This window comes from Balaenoptera acutorostrata, chromosome 4 (genome assembly GCF_949987535.1).
Source record: "Balaenoptera acutorostrata chromosome 4, mBalAcu1.1, whole genome shotgun sequence".
NCBI classification, from domain to species: domain Eukaryota; kingdom Metazoa; phylum Chordata; class Mammalia; order Artiodactyla; family Balaenopteridae; genus Balaenoptera; species Balaenoptera acutorostrata.
Genome location: NC_080067.1, coordinates 36,628,018 through 36,655,966, shown reverse-complemented (window position 1 = coordinate 36,655,966; position 27,949 = coordinate 36,628,018). Strand labels below are relative to the sequence as shown.

Genomic DNA, 27,949 nt, shown 5'->3' with positions numbered 1-27,949 from the left:
GACCTGATTTCAAAGCTCAGATTCCATGTACACTTCGCTATTCTTGCCCACTTGCTGTGGATAACAAATCCATAAGCCACAATTCACCTTCTCTATTCAAGAGTTCTTTTAAGCAGCAGAGACCCTTTTCCTTTTAGATTAAGTTTTGGCAGCAAATTTATTTGTGATCAAGGCGACACATGTCCTAGTCTTATGCGCCTACATAAACAGTAGCCAGGAATGATTTCCTCAAAAATGAAAAGACATACAGACTCTTCGCCCTAAGCTGTTAACACTGACAACTGCTTTAAGAAAACTGAGATTGTTCAGTTCAGTGTTTACCAAAATGTGACTTTAGACTTCCTCCTTCAGAATCACCTCTGGGGCATTTGTTAAAAATAAAAGATTCCTGGGCCTCACCGCAGGTGTACTGAATCTGTATGCTTAAAAAGCAGTCCCAGGTAAAACTAAGTACCAAATATGTGTGGGAAGCACTGGGCCAAGAGAGAGGACTAAAGCCGCCCACTAAATGGCAGCAAGTACAATCTTCTACACTCTTTTTCTTCGCAAACAACTTATATAAAAACTTGTCAGGGGTTGCTGAAGGATACAAGTTCGCAATCTGAAGTCATGACCTATTCAAAATGACAGAATTATACAGTTGCCAGTTTTTAAAAAAATCTCCCTTTTCCCTGTCTTAACCGTGCCAGGCTGCATATATTCTCACTTAGCAATAGTTCTTAATTTGTTTCACTTTCCCACTAAAAATGAAACAAAAACAAATTTTGCTCTCTGCCGGTTCCCTCCCTAATACCAGGTCCCTGGTTTCTTCCACCTCCCAATACTCTGAGTCTTTAAGGAAACAAGAGTTCTACAAATAGCAAAGCAGTATCTCTTTTTATTCAACTTTCCATTTAATTCTAACAATCTACCCCTGTCTGTCTTTAGAAACCAAAAGAATTCTGCTTTTCTTTCTTAATTTTTATAAGAGTCAGCCTCACTTTTCGATTAGTATAGAGACTTCTCTCAAGTTGATGCCCTCCTACCTCCTCTGGAAGTTTTTCTGAACTCTGTGGTTCATGGTGAAGTCTCGTGTCCCTTTATTTCTAGGCTTCATATTTCACTTATTACACTCTTTCCAGATGAGCTCTAGGTTTTAGTGAAATGTTAGCTGCCATCTAGGTCACTCTCACATTCTTAGCACTCTCTGTTGCAGGCGTATATAGAGTTTAAAAAAACCCCAAACCAAAACCAAACAAACAGAAACTCAGACATTTTCCTTCTGAAACTTGCATGTATAAGAAAAACCTGATAGAGTAATGAAAGCAACACACACCTTAAGGCCAAAATGACTTATGTTCAAATCCAGGCTTTATCATTTATTAACTTATAATAAGGAACAGTCATTTGCTGATAGGAAAAATCATTTCTACTTCCTGGGGTTGTTGGGAGGATTAAAGATCTTGATGGAAATAACCCGCCATAGTGCCTGGCACAAAGCAGCAGCTCAGTCAGAAGCAGACGTGACTAGTGCTCTATTTTCTCCAAATATGATTCTTACACAACTTTATAGATGATGTTTCTGATCTAATCATTAAAACTGGTTTATTAGTATACAAACGGAATATCTGCATATCTAGCTTTTGTTTGACCATTTTTCGTAATCCCAAGCTACAAATAATGCCTGACTTTAAGGTTTCCTGAGAGAAACGCGGTTCTCTTCCATGGCTTAATCCAGGCAACTTTAGACGGGTAACCCCTTGTGAAGCACCATGGTGCTGATGTTAAGTAGCCCCTCAGTTCACGGCTGGTCTCCTAAATCTCCACACAGCCAGTGTGCACTACTTGAATTAACTCATTTAACATGCTTCACCACGCTGCAGGAGCATTAGAGGTCAAATATACCCAACTGTGGCTTCCTTGGGAAATTCACACGGCTGTCGCAAGAACTGAGTCTTGTATGAGAACGCTCTCTGAAAACTGTAAACTGAAACTGAAAGCGCTCTGTAAAGTAATAGAAGAATAAGGGGTATTATTATTACAACGTTTCTGTGCAAAGATGGTTCCTAAGACCCACTCAGACATTCCCTAAGGGATTATTTTGAAACCTAATTCATTTCATAAAGAACATACTTTCACATTTTTCCCTATCAATACCATTAAAAATATCATAGTTTGTGATTTGGTATATATCATTCTTTAAGCAGATTTTTTTTTTTTTTTTTTGCAGTGCCTACTATAAGCCAGACACTCTTCAAGGTACTGGGATAGAGCAATGAAGAAACTAGAGAAAGTTTCTGCTCTCATGAAGCTTACATTCTAGAAAGGAGCCAGACCATAAATAAATACATAATGTATGAAATGGGGAGGGGCAAAGTGCTAAAGTTCAGAGAATGACGGAGACCGGGGGGAGGGGCTATTTCCAGTGGGGTGGTCAGGGAGATAGAGCCCTGAACGAACTGTGTGAGGGAGCGTCGCGAGAGAGGTGACAGCAAGTGCAAAAGCCCCAAGGTGGGAGTGTGCTTCGAGTGTTCGGAGACCAATACGGAGGTCCATGTGATTAGAATGGACTGAGAGAAAGTGGTGGAAGACAGGACTGCATCCAGTAGATCCTAAAGGCTAGGTAAGGACTTTGAATTCTATTCTGAGTAGATATGAGAAGCCACTGGAAAACGTCAAGTTATTCTTGTTTCAAAAGGATAACTTTTGAAGACATGTTGAGAATACACTTAAGAGAGTCAAGGGTGCAAGCAGAGAAACTAGTTAGAAGGACACTACGATGGTCCAACCAAGAGAGGAGCACGGCAGTAGTTGCCAAGCAATGAAGAGTGGTCAGATTCTAGATGTACCTGGAAGGCAGAGTTCATAGGATTTACGAACAAGCTGGATGCAAGATACAAGAGAGCAAAGAAAACTGTAATTGACTACTCTTTCCTTGCCTGCTTCCAGATTCCAAATTTATTCTGCCAGCTATTACTGCCCCCTTCCCTCCCCCAACTTACAGTTAATCATCTAAATTTCCTCAAACACCATTACGGAAGTACAGAGTCTCCAGCACCTGTCTACCTGTCGCGGGTACAAGTGCTAAGATGCAGAGAATGACGGGGAGTCAGAGATGTTCTGTGAAGTAGGAAGTTCAAGGAGTCAGAGAAGCAAATGCAGGGAGACAGTAGGTGCGCAAACAGTGGGGAGACAATGTTCCAAGGGAGGTGACGGCAACTGCAAAATACAGAACATTTTCTCTTATATCAAAACTGCAATCAGAGCTAAACATGCATAGTGATTTGGAATAGGAGGTTACAGCTACAATGAAAGATAATTCAATAGGAATTCTGGCAGATATAATTAGGATTAACTTTCATTATTCAAAAGGATGACAATTTGGTACACAAACAAATATAGGCACAATCCTATTCCTATTCTTTGGACTTTCTTCTACCCACCTGAAGAGGTCTCCAAATTTACTTCTGAGGTGGCTGCATGAGACATAGAGATCGTAGAGGTAGGCTAAGATGCATCTTTCTGGGGAAGAACATTCTGAGGGGTTCACCACATGCTTTACCACACCACACAATCTGAGGAGAAAAATATATGAAGAAATGAGACACTTTGCTAATATATGTTACCGCTTGGATCTTTTAGAGTGAGAATGTGTCCATGTATTACTCAAGTAAGAAAAAAGATACCAGATTGTTAACACTAATCATTATACCAAGTAAATAACTGCATAAAATATCAGTTTTCTATTATGATATTGAAACACTAAATATTTTTTTAACACTTCAGAAATGCCATTAACATTAAGAAATGAAAGAAATTCCACCATACAGAAGATATGTAGGGAGGAATCCACCAATAAAGTTGCTGTGACTAGGACACAAAAGTTGTAGGAGAGAATCTCTCATCAGTAAGAAGACTGACAAATTCCAGAAATTTGCAAAGGGCCCCACGTCCACTATGTAAAAGGGCAATTTCTTCACATCAGTAAGTCTGAGAAATCTATTTTCAAGACCATGAGCTGGTTCTGGCAGGAACTCGAAGAATTCATGGTTTGAGGTCACGTTCTCCTTGTTTTTTCCAAACTAGAAACAAATTTATTTTAGTTTATCTTAATAAGAATTTAAAACCTCTTCTTTTTAGTGACATTCTCCATTAAGACTTGCGGTTCAGAAGTACCACTACTACTCCAATTCCCCAGATCAGAAAGATGGCCTCTTGGGCCACAATTCATACAAAACAAAAGTTCATACCACACAGAAGTAAACACTAGTGGTCCATCCACCTATCTGTGAGTCTGATTCCACTGTCACCTTGCATTCTGTTACAGGGCTCGGTACTACTACAACAGTGTCACAGATAACTCAGATTATTAAAGCTGGAAAGGGCTTTAGAAATCATCGGATTCACCTTCCTCATTTCACAAAGAGGGCTCTGAGGCTCAGGAAGGTGATGTAGCTTGCCCACAAGGCAAAGAGCTACTTCACAGCAGACCCAAAAAGAGAACTTAGGTCTCCAGAACCCCAGTCTGGAGCCCTCTCCACTGTTTAGGGGACGGGAGGGAGCCTAGCATGTCAAGGCTGAGAAGGACACTGGAGTCACACATATCAGAGGTGGGACCGAGGAAACTATGCAAAGAAATAGCCATGTAGCATCCCAAGCCCTGTGAACTGACATCAGCAGATGCAGGCAACTGATAAAGGCTGTCAATTATAGCAAAATTGTCCCACAGTTAAGAAGAAAAGTAGATGATTCAATCAGTTGTTACCTATACAAACCAAAAAATTCCAGGTATACCCTGAAAAGCAAAGAATTATTTTGTGATTAAAGTAAACATTTATTGAAAGTTTGCTGGGCATTTACTGTATCGCAGTAAATACTGAGTGTTTGTTTCCTCAATAATTGTTTCACTTGCTCGAGGTAAGAAAAACATTTTACATTGAGATCCAATATGTTTATTCATATAAGTGCAAAAAAAAAAGAAAAAGAAAAAGAAAAAAACCCAAAATAATAATTTTGGGGAAAATACTTATCCTTACTATACATGATAAAGAACAAATATAATAAAGTGAATATCAAATATGATTTTATGAACATTTACTAGAACACAAATTTAAAATGTCAAAATAAATAATGAAATAAATTCCAAAATAACAAACAAAAACAAAAAAATACTTGGGAAAACCTATTATATTCATTTCATGACCAACTAGAGATGGTTCCACACAGTTTTAAAAAGTATGGTATAAATCAAACAGCATGAATGAGCTCCTAGTTACAAAGACTTTTAGCAATCTGGGAGATTTATTAGCTATCTGATGTTGGGTACATCACTTCAGCTACCACTCCATTTAACAGGCCTGAGTTTCTGTTTCTTGTCTTATAAAATGCTACTAATTATTCAACCCTACAGGGTAGTTGAGGGCTATAAAATAGTTCTATATTTCCTGGATTCTAAGATGGTCATTTCCTTACATTTAAAAATATCAGGGATGTTTCAGATGTCACTTAGTAATAATCTAAGTGTATATTATCTGTGGCTATGCTCTCATATGAAGAGAAAGCTTATGGTCCACAAAAGCTAAAATATTTACTATCTGGCTCTATACAGAAAAAAGTTTGCTAACTTCTGATCTCAGAGAAAAAATTGAAGAAAGAACCAAGAATAGGAGAGACAAGATAGAAGGAAAGATTAGGAAAATATTAAATGAGGTGCCTTCAAGTGATAAGATAATATTTGTTAGGTGAGGAAGGGTGTAAATAGAGAAGAGGCACAGAAATAATAAACTTAAATCAAGCTCAATGCTAGCAAAAGTTTAAGGGCATAAATGCTACTTAAGGCTAAAAGCTGAAGTCAAGAAAAAAATGGTTCTGATGAACCTAGGGGCAGGACAGGAATAAAGATGCAGATACAGAGAATGGATTTGAGGACACGGGGAGGGGGAAGGGTAAGCTGGGACGAAGTGAGAGAGTGGCATGGACATATATACACTACCAAATGTAAAATAGATAGCTAGTGGGAAGCAGCTGCATCACACTGGGAGATCAGCTCGGTGCTGTGTGACCACCTAGAGGGGTGGGATAGGGAGGGTGAGAGGGAGATGCAAGAGGGAGGGGATATGGGGATATATGTATATGTATAGCTGATTCACTTTGTTATACACCAGAAACTCACTCAACATTTTAAAGCAATTATACTCCAATAAAGATGTTAAAAGAAATTTTTTTTAATAAAAAAAAAAAGAATGTATTTCTCCCCCAAGATTACAAAGTAAAAATATTTCATCTTAGGAAATGCAGTTAAAGAAAAGCACATATAATTAAGAGACAGCCTCTTTTACAAACTGAATGTAACAATAATTGGATTTAATTTGGTTATGGTTATTGATTTACATGTTTATTACAGAAACATCTTTGAGACCATAAAGATTATAAAAATATATTCAAATTAAAAAAAAAATCTATGTGTGTAGAATTAATGTGGCAGCTTTTCCTCTTCTCCTAAAAAGCTGCTGTTAAATGGGTGCCACTCTAGAATAGAGGACATGTTGATTACATGTGCTAGATTATCAAAAAAAGGCACTGTGAACCCCATTGTTTCTTTTGGGCCCAGGAGGGTTGCCTTTCTTTTACATATATAAAGCTCTGGAGAAAGGAGTCTGCAGTGGACAAAAAGGAGTTCAGAATAGGTTTTCTGACAGCTCATTATACTTCTCTGGTCCCAGTAACCTCGGCCTCATTTAATGGGGGTGATGTAATTACTTGGCCCAACTTCCCTAACAGTAGTAGAGAAAACCTTAGCCTACAATTCACACAAACCGAAAAAAGACTAAGAATCAAAAAAGTCATGTATTCTAGATTAACCCTTGTCAAAAATTTCCTTTAATTTACAAAAGAAATAAAATTGAAAAGGTAAATCTATAAGATGATGTATGTGCAAAGCTTATTTGGCGTTGGAGTCTCCAAATAGAAACTGAAATCACATGAGCGAAGAAGCACTCACTTATCCACCATCCACAATAAGCCAGGATGCTGGGTAGCAGAAATGACAGCACCTAGGGGGAGTGGGGTAGCCAGGCAGGCAGGTGGGCTTTTCATGCTTTTATCTCCTTTCCGATAAACGTTTCCTGGCATAACTGTGTTATACCTTTTTATGAAACAAACAGTACAATTTTTCTCTTAAAACCACTATCATATTTCACCACAAATTACACATTCTAGGGTATACCAACCCTTCAAACACCTGGGCCGTCTGATCGGGATTCAGGATCAGACAACTGTGGTATCGCCTGAGAACAGCCACAATGCAGACACACAGTCCCGTCGTGTAACTTCCTGCCAGGCTGGAGGATTTCAGGAGCAGTTCGGCTTCCACAACACTCAGTTCATTCAGGAGCTACAATGGGAGAAAAGATCGAAGAAAAATGTAGCTGCCAAAACAAATAGGAAAGACGTTTATTTTTACAAACCACGGATATATTGAGTCATTCTAAAACTACTTGATCTCCTTCCTTGTCCTGCCCCAGGAACATGCACATATACAGCCACAGTCTCAGCACCCCAGTGAATTCACTGGTTTTATTTTTAATACTTTATCAAATTATAGCGTTTTCCTTCTCTCTGGGCATCATGGTCCATGCAATCGAGAGGTACCCAATACTGAAACAGTTATCAAAACTTTATGGTGGTCCAAAGTTCTGGACTGGATAATTTCAGAGAAGAACATCCCCACCTCTGACTTTTTTCCCACTTTCCCCTCCTTTTCAACAAATGGAAGTTATTTATCATCATTTTCTTATTATTAACAAAGCTAACACCTCCAATAGAATAAGTCAAAGAAACTAAGTTTTATGTCTACTCACTAGAGACATAACAAATGAACTCAAGTATGTGTATAAGAAAAATAGTGGAACAAATTAATAATGTTTCATATTTTTTGCTCTTCCCTAAAATATACTCTATTATAAATAGAAAACAAATTTTGACCTTTCCCTAAGCAAAAAACAAAAGACAAACAAGAAATACCCTCAAAGCTCTCATGTTTTAACATGACTATTACTATATTTTAGCACCAATTATAATTATTTAGTTGAAAATTATGAACACAGATACAATTAAAATGCTAGTTGAAAATGCTAGTTGAATACTGTTGACTCAGAATGTTTCAACTATTCAAAAATGCACCGGGTGGCTCATTTTAAACTGTACAATGCCTAGTAGGTTTGCCTTCTGAAAAAAGAGAGAAGCAGGATCCCTTTGACACCTGTATTGCAAAGTCAATGAGGCCATTGATATTCAGTGCTGGCTCCATGAGATCAAAGATGAGCTGAATATGGTGAGCCAATGGGAGATGGTACGATGTTCCTGATGCAAAGCTTGTGATTTGTTCCAGCACATTGTTAGAGATCTGTGCAAAAAAAAAAAAAAAAAAAAGTGAAAGTAATCATAAGACCAACAGTCCAAATAACTTTTATTTATTAAATTACTTCAATTTTTTAGGTAAGAAATATGAATTTATACGTGATTCTACTTAGAAGTTGAAACATATTTCTACAGAAAACAAAACCATGTACAAATGCAATAATATCCTTAAAACAACTATAATTTAAAGAAATAAGCCGAGTTGTCATTAAGATCTACACCCAACTCTCCTAAAGGTAGAACAACAATAAATGCTAATTAATTTCCAGATGACATTTATTTGACTATCAATGGATTTGTAAAACAAAATAGATTTGGTTTCTTCTCAATGGCATAGTAATTTTTCTTCAGTCATCAACAGATTTCTCCCTTATCGATAGCAATGTAGGACTAAAATGTAATAAGTACTGCATTATAGATTATTTTATATAGTGTTGATTATTATCATATGGTAAAAATATTTCCATGATAAAAATTAATTCCTCTGAGGAAGGCAACCTGACACTTAAAACTGAACTGCTTGATAGTTTAAGACGCTTCCAAATATGTTTAAAAAATGTATTTATAAAACAAGTAAAGCCAAAAACATATATTGCATGAAAGAGATTTTAAAGGAAATATCCCAAATGTGTAATAAAACAGCTTTAATGGCTACCTGAGATGTCACTTGATGTTGATCAAAATATGAAAGGAGTTGAAGTTTTGTGAACACAGTCTCCAGTGTTGGAAATGCCTCCTGTTTGCTCTTCCTGGCTTTCTGTCCTTCATCTCCACCTAAATAAACACACAGTAGGTACATTATTTTCCATTTAATTGAAGCTCTTGACTTTAATGGATACTTTTTATTGAAGTATAACATACGAATGGAAAATTGTACAAACTCACTGAATTTCTACAAAATAAATTTATGTAATGAAACTCAAATCACAAAATCACGTACCAAAACTCCAGAAGCCCCCTCAGGTTCCCTGCAGTCACTTCTCCCTCCTCAGAGAACCAAGATCCTGACCTCTAATGGCTTGGATTAGTATTGCTCACTTTGGAACTTTATACAAATGGAATCATATGATACGTACTTTTTACATCTGGCATCTTTCACTCAAAGTTATGCTTCTGAGATTGATTCATATTGTTGAATTGTTGAACAACTTATATTGTTTTTTTTCTAAAAATTAACAATTCTCGGGACTTCCCTGGTGGCACAGTGGTTAAGAATCTGCCTGCCAATGCAGGGGATGCAGGTTCGATCCCTGGTCCAGGAAGATCCCACATGCCGCGGAGCAACTAAGCCCGTGCACCGCAACTACTGAGCCTGCGCGCTAGAGTGCGCGAGCCACAACTACTGAGCTCAAAGAGTAGCCCCCACTCGGCGCAACTAGAGAAAGCCCACGCACAGCAACGAAGACCCAATGCAGCCATACGTACGTACATACACACATACATACATAAAATTACTAAAAAACCCAAAAAACAATTGTCATTTAGGTACTATACCTAAACTTTTGGCTATTAATGAGAAGTCCCTCTATAAACGCTTCTTACCCACGGACTTTTAAAATACGATATCAACAATGAATGGGGGGAAAAAAAAAATCACCGAGGCTCACATTGATATAATAGGAAACTTCACTGGCATCTTCTTAGGAGATTCCCAAGCAGTTTAGTATGTAAAAAAGGAAATTTACACAATTCCTAACTTTTTTAGGGGTAGAAAGGAATTAACTCTCTCCACCTTAATGGAAAAGTGCTACCTTTATCAATTTAGCATAAAGAAGTTTGAAGAAAATATCAATAAGAAATACTATAAACATTGCTTATTCCAGAGGGACTCTTGCTCTTAACGGCTCTAAGGATAAGATCCAGAAATAATTAGGTCCTATTTTAAAATACTTTTAATATATGTATTTACAAATACAAATCTAAAAACAAAAAGGAAATGTTGGATTATACAAGCTCCATGAAAGACCATTTCCAACACTATGATTCTAAGCAGTCAAAGCCTACTGAGAAAAAAGCCCTCTAACTCACATCATCTTATTTGGGAAAGTTTAATTTGGGGAACAGAGTTCACTTTACTGATTTTTCCATTAAAGATACAAGAACGATTTCACTAAACTCAAAAGGCTTTGCTAATGGCAAAGGTAATGGTTTTAGAAAATAACAAGAAGAAAGGAGACTTCTCTTTCAACAATAAGCAATTGTGGTTTATAGATAGGCAAAAGACAAGCAAAAAACCCAGGCGGTTGTGTTTCCTAAAACAAACAAACTTAGAATTAAAAGGTGCTGAGTAACATAAGGTACAAGATTGTGTGTCACTTTTGTCAAATATCACCAAATGTAACGCAAATAATAAGAAAGAAGTTCATGAAACCTACTTGTTTTTCAACATCTATTATCAAAGGTGCAAGTGGCATTTTGCCTTCAATACAGCTGTTTGCATGTCATGAGCATGTATAAAATACCCAAGTTTTGAATTTTTCATTTACTAACATCATTAGTCCAAGGCTGAAAACTTACACCAATAGTCTTGGGTACCATGAGCTTTGGAAGTGAAGTTAACATATTTATTCAGTCCTTCCTGGGACCAAAACCAAGTTTGTTACCAAGAAAAGTAACAGACTTGAGGACGTGGACCCAGAACGAGAACTCACAAATACCTCTTTTTTTGGTTTGTCTACATTAATAGGCTCTGTTTACTTACACATAGCTAACTTCTCAAGACCTCTTATAAAAAAGATGCAGTTGACTCTTGGCAATTTACATTCACTTTGAGAGAAAAATTTAAGAAATTAGTGGTGGTTCTCAAAGGAATATTTTAATGACATTTACATATTTACATAGATAACAATATAGTCATAATTCATAGATTTTCATCTGTTTTATGTTAATTTGCTTTCATAATATATATTATTGCTCTCTTGTTGCTTAATTTTGATTTTCCTTTTTTTTTTTTTTTTTTTTAATCTCTAATCCTGGAAGTTCCGACTTTTATTGGTATGGTAAAACTTCATTAATGTTTTGAAAATTTACACCCAAAGATGACTAGTCAATGTAAATGTAAAATGAGATTTGAACATGTTCAACTGGAAATGTCATTTCAGCTTTAGAGTATAAATCTCCCCCCGCCCCCAGGCAAGGTCTGGTTGATCTAGGAGCGCTCCTAATGAGTTCCTCAAAATCATGGTTTTATGTGTAGCCAGAAATCAAATACATGCTAAGACAACTTCTGTTTCCCTGCCTCACCAGCCTCTTTATCAGAAGGCAGCCCACTACACCCCAAATTAACAAACATATTTCTGGTTGAGGAGTTTTATCTAAAATGTGGGAAAGACAAAAATCCCCACTGAAGATGAACAAACATATTTCTGGTTGAGGAGTTTTATCTAAAACGTGGGAAAGACAAAAATCCCCACTGAAGGTGACCCTCTCCTCAGGGGTGCATCTAGTACTGTACCGGATATCTCAAAAATTAGCGTGGAACAACAATAATTTTCTCCTGGTGAGTTCACAAGCAAGAACTGCCTATTTAAGAGACTGGTATGAAGACAGGACAGACAATAGTCTAGCATTTAAAAAAACTCTTTATAAAGGAAGGAAGTAGACTCAGCAGAAAAGGATACCACGTTGCTTCCTTCCCCGTCCCACCCCTCTCAGCGTTCCAAAACCAAACATTCCACAGGACCCGAAAAGACTCTCTAAAAGCAATTTAGGTAAAAGCCCATATTACTGAACCTTCTAAAGGAGACAGTGCCCGTCCCATTCCCAAATATACAAAAAGTAGCTTCAAATATACTTTGCTAGCTAGTTGCAGGGCTTCAGGATTCAGCCCATTTCCTCTTTTCTCTAATAGAGAAAACAGCAAAACAAGAGATCAACGGTTTTTTTAGAGCAGTTCTTCCCCCCTCCCCAATCTCAATAATGACAACAGGGTTTCATTTCCCTTCCACAACCTCATGGCGCCTGTGTAGCACTAACTCTTTTAAGAGGCCACAGAAGTGAGTTAGGGAATGCGATGCGAATAACACGAAGGTAGCCTTCCCGCTGTGTTCTAAGACATCGGACACCCAAAACACACACTCAGACTAAAAACCCTCGTACCTTGTTTCCGCACCTGCACCCTTACCGATGGAGAGGAAAGAGAGCTATTTGCAATAGTTATATCTGTCCTTTCCTGTGGGAAAGATCTAGTGTGGGCAAGCTCTAGTAATTCATCCAGTTAAAGTCCTAAAGACTGGATCCCCTGTGGAGAGGTTCGTAAAACCTCAGGGTTCCTAGAGGTGGTTTATGCCATGTGTAGGAAGCGTGCTGTTTGCACAGGGAAAATCCAAACATTTTTTCCCCATTATATTCTTTAAGTAACAGAGAGATAAATACCAGTGGTGGTAGTGGAGTATACATAATGATAGCATACTTTAAATCGTATGACTGTCTAATAAAATAAACAAACTTTGAAAAGAGTAATTAGGCAAACGTGAAGTGGATAATTACAAAGTTCCAATTATATTATATGGTGACATAATACAAAGGCATAACTTCATTGGAAGAACTATGTAAAAAGCTTGGTGACAGAGCATTCCAAGTAAAGGCATTATGGAGTAAAGACCCAGTTTTCTTTTTACTTGAAATCATTTGGAGACGTGGGTAGCCTCCACTACCTACTGCAATTATTCTTCTGGATAACGAAAGAAAAGATCAGCCACTACAATGTCATGATTTTTAATTATCATGTACATATGAGTACCCAGAGCCAACTATAAGCTTGAAAAAGTATGGGACTGGGGGAATGGACCTCTTCCAGCCTAAGGGTTTTCCAACTCATTCTTCAATACTTTATGGATGACTACTGTGGAAAATTTGGGAAATATGAGAAAAAGAGGAGAAAATAAAATCACCTATATCTATCTATAGAAGGTGCTATTTTCATGCAAGCATTACTATAAATGGAACCAAGGCCTTACAATTTCAATGTGCTTATTCATATTACAATGTGACAGTCATTCGGGGGAGGAAACACTCTGCTGACCGTGCCATGTATGACTCTGATAAAGACTGTGCTGAGGGGAAGACAAACGACAGCACAATGGGGGCAAATGCATTAGGGCTCCTTACCCCCGCTCTCTGTGGTGCTCTTCTTATTTAGGATTTTCAAAATATCTTTGGTAATTTTCTTCAACTGATGCCTGGCTTCTTCACGCTCTTTGCCCACTCCGTAAAGAAGGATTGTGCGCTGGTTATACTCATGACTTGAAGATTCATCCTGAAAAACAGAAAATGCATTCTGAAACCCCTGTTTAAAGGGTGGGGTTCATGGACATGATACACGCTGACCACAGCATCTCCATGCTGGCTCGTGCGGTGGTGGCATCCCGCCAACCTTTCAATTCACCTCAACCTCCACTGGCAACACCCTTGTTTTTCCAGTTTGGAACTTGCTAAAGTAAAAAAAAGTGTCAACTGACCTGAAGTCTTAATAGAAGCAGTTGATGTGGGCGTACCTTACAGAGTAAGTTTTGACTCTTGATTGTTTAAAATTTAACATGGTATTAATTTCACATCCTATTACATACTATCTAGTTAAACTTTTTCCTTATGGAAAATGTTATCTCTTAGCAAGCTCAGTTTTCTGCATACATTAAACATCGTTAAACATTTTATATTCAGAAAAAAAGAGGATCCTCAAGTACTTTTATTAAAAAAAAAAAAGTTCCATTTACTTCCAATATGACTGTGTTAAGACACATGTATATTTCTTTCCAAATGGAAAACGACAGACAGCATGGGTCTCATTAGGTGTGAGGAAAATAGCTGGAAATGCAAACACGTTCTGACACCACCTTCCTCTTCTGGACCACCTCCCCACACCTGCCCCAAAACACAGTGAATTCAAGCACTATTTTTCCCACATGGGAGAGGAAATTACTTAGTCACAGCATCACAAAAACATACACACCGCTAAACACATTCTTTAGCCAGTTAAATAGTCCAGGATGTGTCCTCTCTTATGCCTGGTTTTGAATTTTTCTATCTAAATTTCTCTCTTGGATCCTATACTCTTCCATTTTCTTAGTGAAATTCCTAGCTCCATCTTTCAGTTCATCTCCTTTTCTTACCATTTGTACATGTTTGCCCACGCGAGGTACTTACTCTCCCTAACAGTATCTATCCCTAAGGAGTTCACATGAGGAAAGTTTTGTCCCAGGGAAAACAAACTGCACTGTGTGCACATAAATTAGTAATGGCTGCCAAAAAGAGCAAAGTCCTTGTGACCTGGAGAACGCCAATGTTCAATTTGGAGTACTCCACGTGTGTACTCTGCACAAAGTAGCATTTTGCTTCTTTAGCCTTGAAGTAAGAGCCTGTTTCTTCTCAGTTTCTGTCACTGTTCTCTCAGTCTCTTTTTGTCACTCTGTCTTTCTCTCACCTGCCTGCATTCAAGGCACCACTTCTTGCACTGGTTCCTTTTTTATAACATTCTATCAGAAATATACAGTTGCATACTCTGCCAATCTATCTTGCTACCATGTCCCCAAATAATTAATATTTCAGGCTGTTCAAACCGAGTAAGTCTTTTCTAGAAGCTGTTATTTAATACCTTGAGTTTCAAAATCTCCTCCAAAGTTTCAAAAGGCAGACCTAACCACAGGATAAAGTCGACATAGGTAGTGATTGCTATATCTCAGTGACCTGAGCTACTTTGTCAATCTCCAACTTTTGTTGTCGTTACACAGCATTACTGATATACTTCCTGGTGGGGTGTGTACATATAAGCAAGCCCTGTAAGGGGGACAGAGGGGCGGTGAGGAAACTGCACAAAACTCAGATGCCAGTCATGTGCCCTGGTGATTGTTTTCAGTTAAGGCACCTGTCAAATGGTTCTAATGTAAACCTGTGTGTGAGGGGTGATGGAAAGATGTTAGCAACAGCTGTTTATAGAGTACCTACCTCCAGCAAGACAAGGTACTGAGAACCCTGAGAAAATGCAAGGATGAATGTTCCCTGATTTAAGGAGTACAGATTCAGTATCATAGAGATAGCATCTGCAGAGCTCGAACCCCAAACAGGGATGGGGAGGGAAGGTATCCAGGAAAGATCCGTGTGTTCTATGAACACGGGGTACTATGGCTCCAAATTGGCCCAATAACAGCCCAAGCTCAGGGTAAGAGAGAGCTGTGACTGCATCCAGGGTGTGTCACTTGCCAACGCCATGGTCCAAGATAATGAGCCTTTTTGAGCCTCAGATTCTTCCTCTGAAAAATGGTTAACACTACATACCTTATAAGGTTTTGGTGAGAGTGGCGATCTGTCTGTAAAATGCTTAGTGGCATATCAGACACAGCACCCCCTACTGTCCATTGATATTACTGCACCTCCACGCCTCCCCTGCAGGCACCCCACAGCCGCGCTGTGCTGCATTGCTCAACATTTCCCAAAGGTGCCGGGCACTTCCTTCCTTTGCTGGTCTCCTCCCGCCACCTGAAATACTCTCAACAGCCTCAACTGTGATTGTGGAAATGCTATGCATGATGACAGCATCAGGTCCCTCCCTCTGTCAACTCAGTTTAGAGAAAGCCCTCACTGCAGAGGGAGGGGTGGAGAGGAGAGACTTTGGAGCATTTATCGCTGTGTAATTCACCTATTTTCTAGGTATCTGTTTAATGTCTGTCTTCCTCACTAGACCATTCACATTTATATTTTCCTTAATGGCACTGACTAGGTGCTTAATATTTGTTGGATGCATGAAATAATGAATAAATAAGTGGATTAATGAAGAAACATGTGACTAAAAGAATAGGCCAGGGATGAAGATAAGAAAAAAAAAAAAAAAAAACTAGTTTAGTAGGAAACTTAACCTGATAACTAAGTGCTTAAAAAAACTGAAGAGGAAAAATGAGAGGCAGAGAGAAGTTTAGACCAAAAAAGTCTGTAGGGTGTAAACTAGGTCTTAGTGGTGGGAATAAAAAATAAGAAGCAAAATGAAGAGGTATCTGAGGAAGTTAGGAAAGGATCAAGCATCTGAGTGAATGTGCATCTCACTGGATTTCAAGACAGACTCACTAGATAAAATTTGTTGGGGTCCGGGCGGTGGGGGTGGGGGGAAGGAGTAGGTTATAAGGGCAGGGAGCTCATGAATTCACCGTTAGGTGAGAGGAATTCAAGGGGTAGGTGGAAATGTATTACAAATGTCTAGTAGGTGGTCTGACGGCAGGTCTAATGCAGAAGTGACAGCTTAGGGATAAGAGCGCTATGTAACTGGAAGGGATTCAAAACCCCCATGTTCTCTTTGGGCAGGGGTGGGGAGGGAAAACAGCTGCGATAGTGAAGGGGATAAATAAGCCATCAAATGATGGACACACACTCTCCATAGTTAATAAATAATCAGACAAGTCAAGGTCACAAAAGCGAGGGAAGGAACAGTTAACAACAGGGGTCATCAACAGTGTTGAATACAGTTAAGAAATCACAGTGGATGCTGGCTTCTCTGACTTGCTTCTTTAAAAAAAAACCACAGGTGTGAACCTCAAAAGAGAAGTTTCTCTAGAGTGGTAGGGGCAGAAGGCAGGAAACAGGAGGTTGAAGTAAGAGCAGATGGTGAAATGGTGAAGGTGAGGGAAGTAAACCACACTTCTAGTAGTTGGGTATAAAGAACAACAGCTTGAGAGAAAAGTGATCATTGTATTAGGATAACCAATGACAAACTGGTTTCAAAGCTATGTTTCAAATGAGTCTCCATAAAGGAAATCCGGACTGGAGGGCAGATAACTGACGAAAGAGATGGGCAACAGTGACCTCTTGTCTGGATTAACTTCAAAAGACAAGGACATCTTTCTACTTAACCACAGACAAAAAAGAAAATTGGTGAAAATACAGGGAAATCTGGAGGTGAAGAAGTGAGGAACTTGAAGACGCTTGTAGTAGTTCATTGGCTCTGTTATGTTCAGGGAATTGGGCCAGAAGCAAAGCAAAGTCATGAGGTGAGAGTAAGGGGAGGGAATTAAAAAGCAAGAGAAGCCTGCAGTTAGCTGGGCGAGGTGAGGGGTGGGGGGGAACCACTGGTCAACCTCTATACGGGGCATGAAGACTGTGTTTCTGATAGTTAACATTTTTTAGGGAAACCGTGAGAGCCGTTACTAGTCTTCAAAGAGGAAAGGCAAACACATTTTAAAAGCAACTCTTTTTCAATAGCCTACAGGATTGGTTTACATCAATTTTTTGCGCATGTAGAAAGTGCACAAATCTTTAAATAGCAACTTATACGTGAGAATAAGGTCAATCTCAGAAAATGGACCAAATATATCCAAAGGTATCAATGAGTTCTACTCTTTAAACTAGGTATTAAAACACCCTCGAGTTGCATAGTTGTAAAAGATAAGTACCAAAGAATTATTCTCTTGTTGATACCCTGAAGGACACATTTGTGGGGTGGAGAAAGAATCCATAGGAGAGTCCGTGGAAGTCTAGCTAACCCCTTTCACGCTAGCCCCCTGCTGTCCTTGGGTTAAACAGGTCACCTCCCCTGTAAACTGAGTTCTGAAAATCTCATCCTCCAGATCAATCACTTTCTTTCTTCAGATAATATCTCACACTCACACTTAATTGATCTTTCAAAAAAGTAGGAGGATGCACATCCAAAAACTCTGGAAGGATTGTTGTACTATAGAAATTAAAAGATGTCTCTTGAGCCAAAAGTCCTGAAAAGGGAAAACTTGGAGTTAACTGAAGCCCGATATTAGTCATCTTCATTTCTTTAAAATACGTGATTAGAAATGTTGCCAAAACGTGTGGGTGTGTTCACAAGGATATGATAATGGTGGTGAGATTATTAGAGCCGTGTACTCTCCTTTCACCTCCAATCATTATTTCTTTCAGCTGAAGCTTTCAATGTACCATGTTATTCTGTTTAGAATAAAATAAATTCAAATCAATGTTACAGCAGTAATAAGGCTTGGGCTGGTGGGGAGAGATGGGTGTGTACACTGTGGAGAGGCTGTGTGAAAGGAACAAGGAAATCAGCAGCTTCCTCTCAGTATAACTCCACCTGACCTGGAGTAACTCTTTCTAATTCAAGAAAATCGGAGACTCCTTTACTTAGATTTGTGAAGGAAAGCTTTGTTCAATAATAGCTTATAGTCCACAGTGTGGCCAAAATGAGGCCTTTACCCAACAAACTCAGAGCATCCTAGAAGCATAATGGCTGTCAAGCGGTTTGACGATATATACTAGTCCTCTACTTTCAAGCAAAACACTCAAGACAAGGATGACAGATAACTGGATCACCAGAGATAGTATTCTTTTCTTGCTAAATACTGCAATGCCCAAGACTCCTTACTTTTGGAATTTATCTTATATCTAACCTGAATTTGTACACTCTAACAGGTAAAGCCAAGCTAGATGACATAAGAACGGCCTTAAAATGCATGTGCTCCATCAAAACCTTCACTAATGTCAGAATGACTGCATTTCAAAACTGTAAGATGTTAGAACTAAAACAGCCTAAGAGCTCATCCAGTGGCTTAACTACCTCTCCATCCTCCTGTCCCAACCCGGTTTCACAAGGACCACAGGGGTCCTACCATTTCAGGGCATGGCCCTCTCTGTTCACAGTAATCCTATTTGAAGCAAATACATATTTTCAGATAAGCAGACTCGATTAAATAAAGAAACCAATTAAACCACTTGCATGTAAAGATTCTAGGGTATATAGAATTACTTCACTTTTCCAGTCGTCCTCCACTGAGTAAGTACTATTAGAGAAGGTTTACAGATAGGTGTGGTTGGGAGTTAAAACCAGAGGAAAGAGAAAGTTAATTTAGATCAAGAACCAGAGCCTTTCATTTACCCCTCAAATCCCTAGTCATAGCCCTTTAGGAATTTGGAAATATAAATTCTCCATAAAGTAGCACGAATTAGTGTTACTTTAGTGTGGCATATTGATTTGTTGAAAATAGTCATGATTTTTTTTTTTTTCAAAAGCCTTGCTTCATCCAAAGGTCTTATAAACACTTCACAAACGTCCTTTAAAGTTGACAATCTGGTGTGAAGGCAAGCATGACTCCTATCTTCTTAAAAGTGTAGCCATTCCATTCATGGCATTGACCTCTTACTGTTGGGCCTCAATGTAGGGGCGGGGCATGTAGGGAGGGGTTGTGGAGACAGTGAGATGGGGAAGATTTTTGTACACAGTGGTCACAGATGCAGGCTCTGGAATCAGACAGGATGGGTTGAATAGGATCTCTAACTTCGCTGCTCTGCTCCTTAGTTTCCATCATCCAGAGAATAGAAACAAGATGATTATCTACTTCACAGAACAGTTGAGATCATACAATGAGTCAATGCACGACAATACAAGAAATCAAAATTTGGCTGTTACTATTCTGAAGTGTATGTAGCATAAAAGGTTTTTCAAAAAGTATGCTGTCTCTCTAAACCAACAAATAAGTTAATTTTCTTAAAGTATAGCATCAAACTGACACCTCTAGATGACTAACAGATAGGGATCATCACGTGACTGACACTTCCAACTGAAATTACCCAAATGCATAGCTTGATTTCAAATCCATAATGCCAACAAAATTCTCAGGTAGTTTAAATCAGTGGTCTTCAACCCTGAGTGTGTATGAGCACCACTTGGAAGGCTCATGAAACTACAGGTGAGGGGTGCATTCCTGAGTTTCTGATCCACTGGGGCTAGGTTGGTGCCCAAGAAAGTGCATTTCTCCTGATTCCCCAGGTGACGCTGAGCTGCTGTTCTGTACTTTAAAAACCGTCCTTGAAGATTATCTAACCTACACAGAGACAGACACACTCAAAACTCAGAAGAAAGAAATAACCCAAACATATGTTCACAGCAAAGATACCTACCCAAGTGGATCTGCTGGTAACAGAAGGACACTACAGTTTGAAATATTGTACGAGTGTGTACACATGCGTGAGTGCCCACAATATTTACATAAAAGGTAATATTGATACCACAGTCCCTTCATTTAATGATATATTCCCCCAAAACACAAAAGCAAAATCAAAAGAAAAGTAATAATAATTTGTTTATATTTAAATTCTACTCAAGAAAAGCATGAAAGACACTATATAATAAGCCTGGCAATGGATACAACTGTTTCTCTTTCTTAATGTAATTTTAGAGTCTTAAAATTTATAATGGGAGGAAACTGTCACCTACAAAGAGTTGCTCAAACACAGATTTAAAATAATGACATTATTAACCAGGAAAAAAACAAAGAGCAAGAAACCTAACGTTCCTAACAAGCACACATTACGAGTTAAAATGTGATTACTTGTTAAAAGGCAATATATCACCCAATGTTGAGCACATATGTTTCCAGGTAAATAAACATCTGAGAAAGCAAGTTTGTGACCTTCTCCAGGAAGCAGACATTGATAGGCTTGATCTCCACTTGGATTTATCATTTGTATGGGAAATAACCCAAAGAACTCAAAAAGCATCAACTCTATGGCAGGTTTCAGTAAAAAGCCACAAGATTTTAAATTGCTTTTTAAAAGATGACTTCTCACCCACCCTGCCCCATATTTCCCAAGGAAATAAAAGCAGAAGTCCTAAAAGCAGCCAGACGGAAACACAGTGTCTGCATAGCTTTGAGTCCACGGTGTCTGAAGGTAATTTCTGATTGTGAATTTCTTCCTCTCTCCCTCTATTTCTCTCCAGAACACTCAAGACCTTACTGATGAAAGCTCAGAAGATTGTCTATCATAAAGAGTGTAAACAGCTAAACTAAGACATTAAAAGGAAAATAACCAGATGCCACTCTGCAGGTTTTATTAACTACCACATACTGGATACATTCAAATCCTTCAGAATCAACAGAGTAACCAGGTAACTTTATCTCTAGAAGTATCTGACAAGTATATGTATTTGCACTATGATGTGTGTGTAAATTGTTTCAAGTTTTCTTAAAGTTGCAAAACTTTAATAGCAATATTGATGCAGGTACTTACATGGAATATAAATTAAAATACAAGCCGCATTAATGATGTTAGAGATAACCATTAACTTCTTCACTAAAAAAAAAAAAAAACTTATACAGAACATGGAAATAAAATTCAAATGGTCTTACTTATTTTACCTTGAGTGTAAAATGAAATTTAATATAGATAGAGGGAGCCGAAATTCTCAATACCAAGAATACTTATTAAATAAGTTACAGTCTATGCAAAATGAGCGTTCCCAAAGTAGAATTTCCAAAACCATCAGGGAATAAACAAAGGCAAATAGCAGTAGCAAGGAAGGTTAAATCAGTGATCTTGTGTCAAATACTAGTGTTTATTTAGGGTTTTTTTGTTTTGTTTTTTTTTAAGTTAAACAGGTGAGGAGGTATTGAAAATTGAAGCCATATTGTGACATGAATCTTAACTCGTTCTACTTTCAGTGATTAAAGGATGGAAAAAAGAATTCCACTGACATTTGGGGGAACTTAGTGCTGCCTTTGTTATATTTAAATCTTTTAAATTGAAGCATTTTTTTTAATTTAGATATTTGTACTTTAACATTATCGTGTCTTATACTTACTAATAATATTTTATATAGAATCAATTCCATTTGTTTTTGATGAATTAAAATTTTACAAATTTCATTTTAAATTTCAAAACTTAGATGCCAAATAATGTATTCAAGTCAAGTGTTAATTTCCTTTATAGCTGCCTGTTGTGGTATAACAACCTACAGAACCAGACAAGGACATGATTTTGGTATTTTATTTTAATTACCATTATATACACTCTATAAATCTAGAAAGTATGCCCAGGCTGTTTTGAGGAATGCCATCTGATGACTACATACAGAAGCCATTTCCTTATTTTTTTAGCATTTAAAAATTTGCACTGAATGATATTCAAGAAAACGTATGTAAAACCTTAAAATTTACTGAGCAAAGTTGGAAAAGAGATACACATGGGTTAAAATATTCGGAGCTAAGGAATAGTCTCTATGAGGCTGATTTTCGAATGGATGACTGAGCAATACAGAAGCAGAAATACCTTCCAATTATAAAAGAAAAAAAATGTTTTCTGCTTTTTATTTATTTAACAATAATTTTTCCACAAGTGATGTTATACAAATTTCTTTTCACTTTTTACTTTTAAAATTCTACTCAGCAATTATCAGTTATTTCTCCTTAGAACCCTTTGAAGGTACTAGAGGAAATGAAGCCCAGGAACAAGGATGGTGTAGGAAAAGTGACTGTGAATAGAAACAAAAAAGTTAGAAGGCGTGGAAATGAAGCTGCAGAAGAATAAAGCACAGCCCGAATATTTCTCTTCCAGATTTTATGTATGTGCCCTTTTGCCTAAGATCAAAAATGTCCTATAAGAGGCAAACATTCAAAAAATAAGAAATACAAAGTAGCCATACCTTCACACGATGTTCTGCAGGCTATTTTATTTTGCTACAGATAAAATATTTGTCACCGTGAAATATTTTGAGATTAAATTTTCTGTGTTCTTACTGTCCCAGTGAGGCTCAGACACCTCAATTTTTGTCCAAAAATGTTACCCCCAGAGATGAGAGTGAAATCAAATATCTGGGACTGAAAATAATCATCCTCTCTGTCCCCCTCTAGGTAGCAAAGAAGAAACACAAGCCATGGACAACCTCACCTCTGCGGCTGGGAATGGCAGCCTGTGCACCAGAGATTACAAAATCACCCAGGTCCTCTTCCCGCTCCTCTATACCGTGCTGTTTTTCGTTGGACTCATCACAAACAGCCTGGCAATGAGGATTTTCTTTCAAATCCACAGTAAATCCAACTTTATTATTTTCCTTAAGAACACAGTCATTTCTGATCTTCTCATGATTCTGACTTTTCCATTCAAAGTCCTCAGCGATGCCAAACTGGGAACAGGACCGCTGAGAGCCTTTGTGTGCCAAGTGACCTCCGTTGTATTTTACTTCACGATGTATATCAGTATCTCATTTCTAGGACTGATAACGATCGATCGCTACCAGAAGACCACCAGGCCATTTAAAACATCCAACCCCAGCAATCTCTTGGGGGCTAAGATTCTCTCTGTCATCATCTGGGCGTTCATGTTCTTACTCTCCTTGCCTAACATGATTCTGACCAACAGGAGGCCAAGTGACAAGAATGTGAAGAAATGCTCATTCCTGAAATCAGAGTTTGGTCTGGTCTGGCACGAAATAGTCAATTACATCTGTCAAGTCATTTTCTGGATTAATTTTCTAATTGTCATTGTATGCTACACGCTCATTACAAAAGAACTGTACAAGTCATACGTGAGAACAAGGGGCGTCGGCAAAGTCCCCAAGAAAAAGGTAAACATCAAAGTTTTCATTATCATTGCTGTATTTTTTATTTGCTTCGTTCCTTTCCACTTTGCCCGAATTCCCTACACCCTGAGTCAAACGCGGGATGTCTTTGACTGCTCTGCTGAGAACACTCTGTTCTACGTCAAAGAGAGCACTCTCTGGTTAACTTCCTTAAACGCGTGCCTGGATCCATTCATCTACTTCTTCCTTTGCAAATCCTTCAAAAATTCCTTGATGAGTATGCTGAGATGCTCCAATTCTGCGTCATCTCCATCCCATAAAAACAGGAGAAAAGGGCAGGATGGTGGTGACCCAAGTGAAGAGACCCCAGTGTAAACAAACTGAGGTAATATTTCAGTCTACTAGTGTCTGGAACTCCAGACAGGCAAGCACTATGTGAAAATATTAATACTGACTAAGAAGTAGCTGAGTTAGTAATGATAACTCTTGAAACAAGTTAATAGAAGGTGACAAAAGCAATTTTCGTTTACTTGCCCGGCACTGAAAGCAATCTTAAAATGCAGAAAAGTAACCGAACCGGTAGCTGTGTAGCAAAACAAACTGCATCCAGTCACCACGCCACGTGCAAAACTACACAGAAGTCAGACGTGTGGAGTTTTGGCAAAATGGGTAACCATATAATAACATTTACGGTAATTTTAAAAATATATTACTGATCACAATGCTATTATCAACTTATTATAATCAACTAAGAATGATAAATCTGATAAAATCTTCTGACCAAATATTATACTTACATACTGATATATGTATATATACTTATACGTACTTACATATGTATATATACCCCAGTCCCTTAACCAAATGCTGACCTATTGTGATACTCATAAGTAACTGGGACATGCAAAGAACAGTAACTACTAAATTTTAATTATAAGCAAAAACTTACGGGATTTAAACTAATTGAAATGGTAATTGATGAGACTAAATTTTTTTTTCATTAAGAAGATAGAGGTTTTAAAACTACCTTCTCAAGAAAAAGAGCAAAAATAGCAAAGTTATTAAAATAGTTGCTTTATGACATTCTAATACCAAAAACTTATGACTATATCCTTAACACCAGAGAAACCAGTTTGCTACTATTTTGACAACTTTAGTAAATACAGTACCATCATCGATACTTATCATTATTAACTAGCTTCTAGAACTGCCTGCGATTTGGGTTAATGAACATTTCCCTTATGAGAAAAACAAGTTAAATATGATTATGCAGTTGAACAGTATAACTATTAGCAGGAAAGTGATGAAAATGTCTGGAATTACCTGTTTGTGTAGATAATAAAAAATTTACATTAAAGTCTAAAACATACTTTGTGGGAATTTCTTTCTTCAAAGATACTAGATACTATGACTCATCTTTCATATACGCCTACATCAAACAAACCCCTTTAAGAAAAGATAGCTGCCAACACAATCCCTTTTATTACACACTATCGGGCAAAATCTCTTCTGAAGGTGACATCTCACATCAATTAGTTCATATGTAAATGAAAAAATAGGTCAAACTTATAATGTAGTCTGATTCCCCACAAGCCATATTATTTTTTATTATTAAAAAATACATAACACACTTGGAAGTGGACACGATTTATCTCAATTATTTAGGATCCTCAGAGGTGATTCCCAAACACAAGGCATAGAAACCAATATCTAAATATAATGTGAGAAGAAATAAAAATGGTGAGTTGTAGTAAAAGGAAGTTCACTGAACTCCAATAATAATCTATTTTATTCTGCTGAGTTAAATTTCAGTACAAAGTTGAACTCATTTAACTCTCTAGATGGTATCTATTCTTGAGCGGCCACATTTCCTTCTCTGGCACTTCTGCCAGCAAGCACTGGATGTCAGTGGAGATGCACATAGAGACATGCATCAAAAAAGATGCATATTCGACCTACAGCTGGGGCAAAGGCAGTAGCCATTTCTGCCAGGTAAACCAATGCAATTCACTCTGATGTCATATGAGTAAGCACATTCTGTAAGAATACCAGGATATTCGAGCTGGAAGAGAAACTAAGGATCAACTAATCTGACCATCTTACTTTGTATATGGGAAAAGTGAAGGGCAGATTTACTCCTCGATCCAGTCAAGTCAGGGGTAGACAGTGGATGAAAGCTGGCCACCTCACGGTGCCAGGATCACATGAGGTGTCGGCAGACTACAGGATGGGCAGAGATTTCCTGAATAATCTTTCATTTTGGATTAAACTCATTCACTGAGATGACAATTTCCACAAGAGAAAGAAAAAAAAAAAAAAACAGAAAAGCTAATGGTATTACAATACTTTTGTGGAAAAAAAATGGTAAAATGTTTGGAATTATCTATGTTTTTATATATAACATGAAAAATTTACATTAAACTCTAAATCACACTTTGTTGATACTTCTATATCAAACATCAAACTGATCCCATTCAAGACAGACTGAGAGATCAGTATTTATGGAGCACTGATTATACACAGAAAATGTCACTATCTCTAGCTTTAATAATTTTAATATACACAATACATGTCACATTTCACAATAACTTCGAGAGACAGAAAGAGAGAGAGAGAGAGAGAGAGAGAGAGAGAGGGAGATGCCAAATTTTGTAGACTCAGGTTCAGAAGATGAGACAAACAAAATGTAGTCTTGCCCATAGCCTTAGTGGCTAACAAGTCCTAAGGATGCTGGTTATTGGAAGTTTCTCTCAGTGGTTTCTTATATAAACAGTCTAAGGCAGGTGTGACAAACTCTAGCCTACAAGCCAAATCTAGCCCAGCACCTGTTTTGTACAGCCTGTGACTTAAGAATGGTTTTTACATTTTCAAATGTTTGCAGGAGGAAAATCAGGAGCAAGGATAAAACTTTACGTTGCGTTAAAGTATGAAATTCAAGTTTTGGTGTCCGTAAGGTTTTATTAGCACACAAGCCACACCCACTCAGGTTTTATCTATGGCTGGTTTCCTGCTACAACAACAGGGTCGAGTAGTTGTGACAGATTGCAGGGTCACAAAACCTAAATATTTACTAACTGGCTATTTAGAAGATTGACAACCCCTGAACTAGAACTCTAAAAACAGGGAGAAAAGCCCTCTGTAGAGAAAGAACCCTCTCTTCATGCATCTCGACGTTTCAGCAGTTTTGCACTGAAAACACCTACAGGTTCCTGCGGCTGACCTAGATGATCTGGTAACACTCAAAGTGGGAACTGGGATTACAGTGATGCTGGTGGGAACTAAACATATTCAAGTATACTTGCAAGCCGATAAGTAAAGAGAAACAGTCTGACTTTTTTTTAGAAAATGGGAAAAGGGCAAGAAAAAAATCAATTTCCAGGAGAAATACAAATAGGCAATGAAAATATGAAAAGATATATACCCTCACTAATAAATAAACTTATATTTACATGACATGGCTTTTTTCACCTGTAAGTTTAGAATTGATTTAAAAGATTTTTAGTAATAGTGCTGGATAATCCTACTTGGTGAGACTATAAATGGGTACAGTCTTTCTGGAAAGCTTTTTGAAAATATCATTCAACATTGTAATGTATAGCTTTTGATCCAGTAATCCCACTTCTAGGAAACTTCCTATAAATATACGTTGGAACAAAATACAAAAATACATGGAGAGGTATTTGCTCTACAGCATGTTTTCAATAGAGAAAAAAATAGGGAAAAAAGAAAAACTAAATGTCCATCAGTAACAGCTTAACTAAACTATGGTACCTTTATATAGTGTAACCTTTTTAAAAAAAACTTGTTAGCAAATCTTCATGTACTAACATGGAATGAAACAAAGATCTAATATGTCAATACATATATATATATATATATATATATATATTTGCACACACACTGGTATGTATATGTAAAGGGAATTAACTTTCACTTTCTACTATATATGTCTATATTTGAATTCTTTAAACTGGTTTTCCTTTTATAATAAAATTATGAAACTGGATATTAATATATGTGTTTCAGATAATAGTGTGAATTTATTGCCTGTTTCCAGTTATATGTAGAGATTTTCTAATATTAAATTTATTTATACACAGATCATTACAGTTAATGTTAAACTGCATAATTTATTTTAGATTATTACCACCTTGGGTTAATTCATTGTAGGATTTTAAACACTTTCATATAATCTGAGAAAGTACCGTGGTATCCTTTGATGGGAAGTAAAAGGCTCTTCTATGAGTACAGGAGTTCCCACTTTGACTTTCATTCCAAATGAAAGCAAATACTTCC

The 27,949-nt window shown here is 37.6% G+C and overlaps 2 protein-coding genes across 2 annotated transcripts in view; one reads left to right on the top strand and one right to left on the bottom strand.

Annotated features, from left to right (window-relative positions):
- Positions 1-27,949, bottom strand: part of MED12L (mediator complex subunit 12L) — a 331,114-nt gene that overhangs the window by 68,832 nt on the left and 234,333 nt on the right. The window contains exons 16-20 of the mRNA XM_057545673.1: positions 13,507-13,654; positions 9,053-9,171; positions 8,240-8,383; positions 7,209-7,372; positions 3,423-3,554 (exon numbers count right to left, since the gene is read on the bottom strand). Coding sequence (XP_057401656.1) covers positions 3,423-3,554; positions 7,209-7,372; positions 8,240-8,383; positions 9,053-9,171; positions 13,507-13,654 — 707 coding nt within the window. The remainder of the gene's footprint in view (positions 1-3,422; positions 3,555-7,208; positions 7,373-8,239; positions 8,384-9,052; positions 9,172-13,506; positions 13,655-27,949) is intronic.
- P2RY12 (purinergic receptor P2Y12) lies at positions 23,009-24,028 on the top strand. Its single transcript, XM_007198542.2, has one exon. The coding sequence runs from the start codon at positions 23,009-23,011 to the stop codon at positions 24,026-24,028; it is 1,020 nt and encodes a 339-aa protein (XP_007198604.2).

Bases quoted from the DNA above. Each gene is read 5' to 3' on its own strand.
- P2RY12 (XM_007198542.2), top strand. From the start codon at position 23,009: ATGGACAACCTCACCTCTGCGGCTGGGAATGGCAGCCTGTGCACCAGA.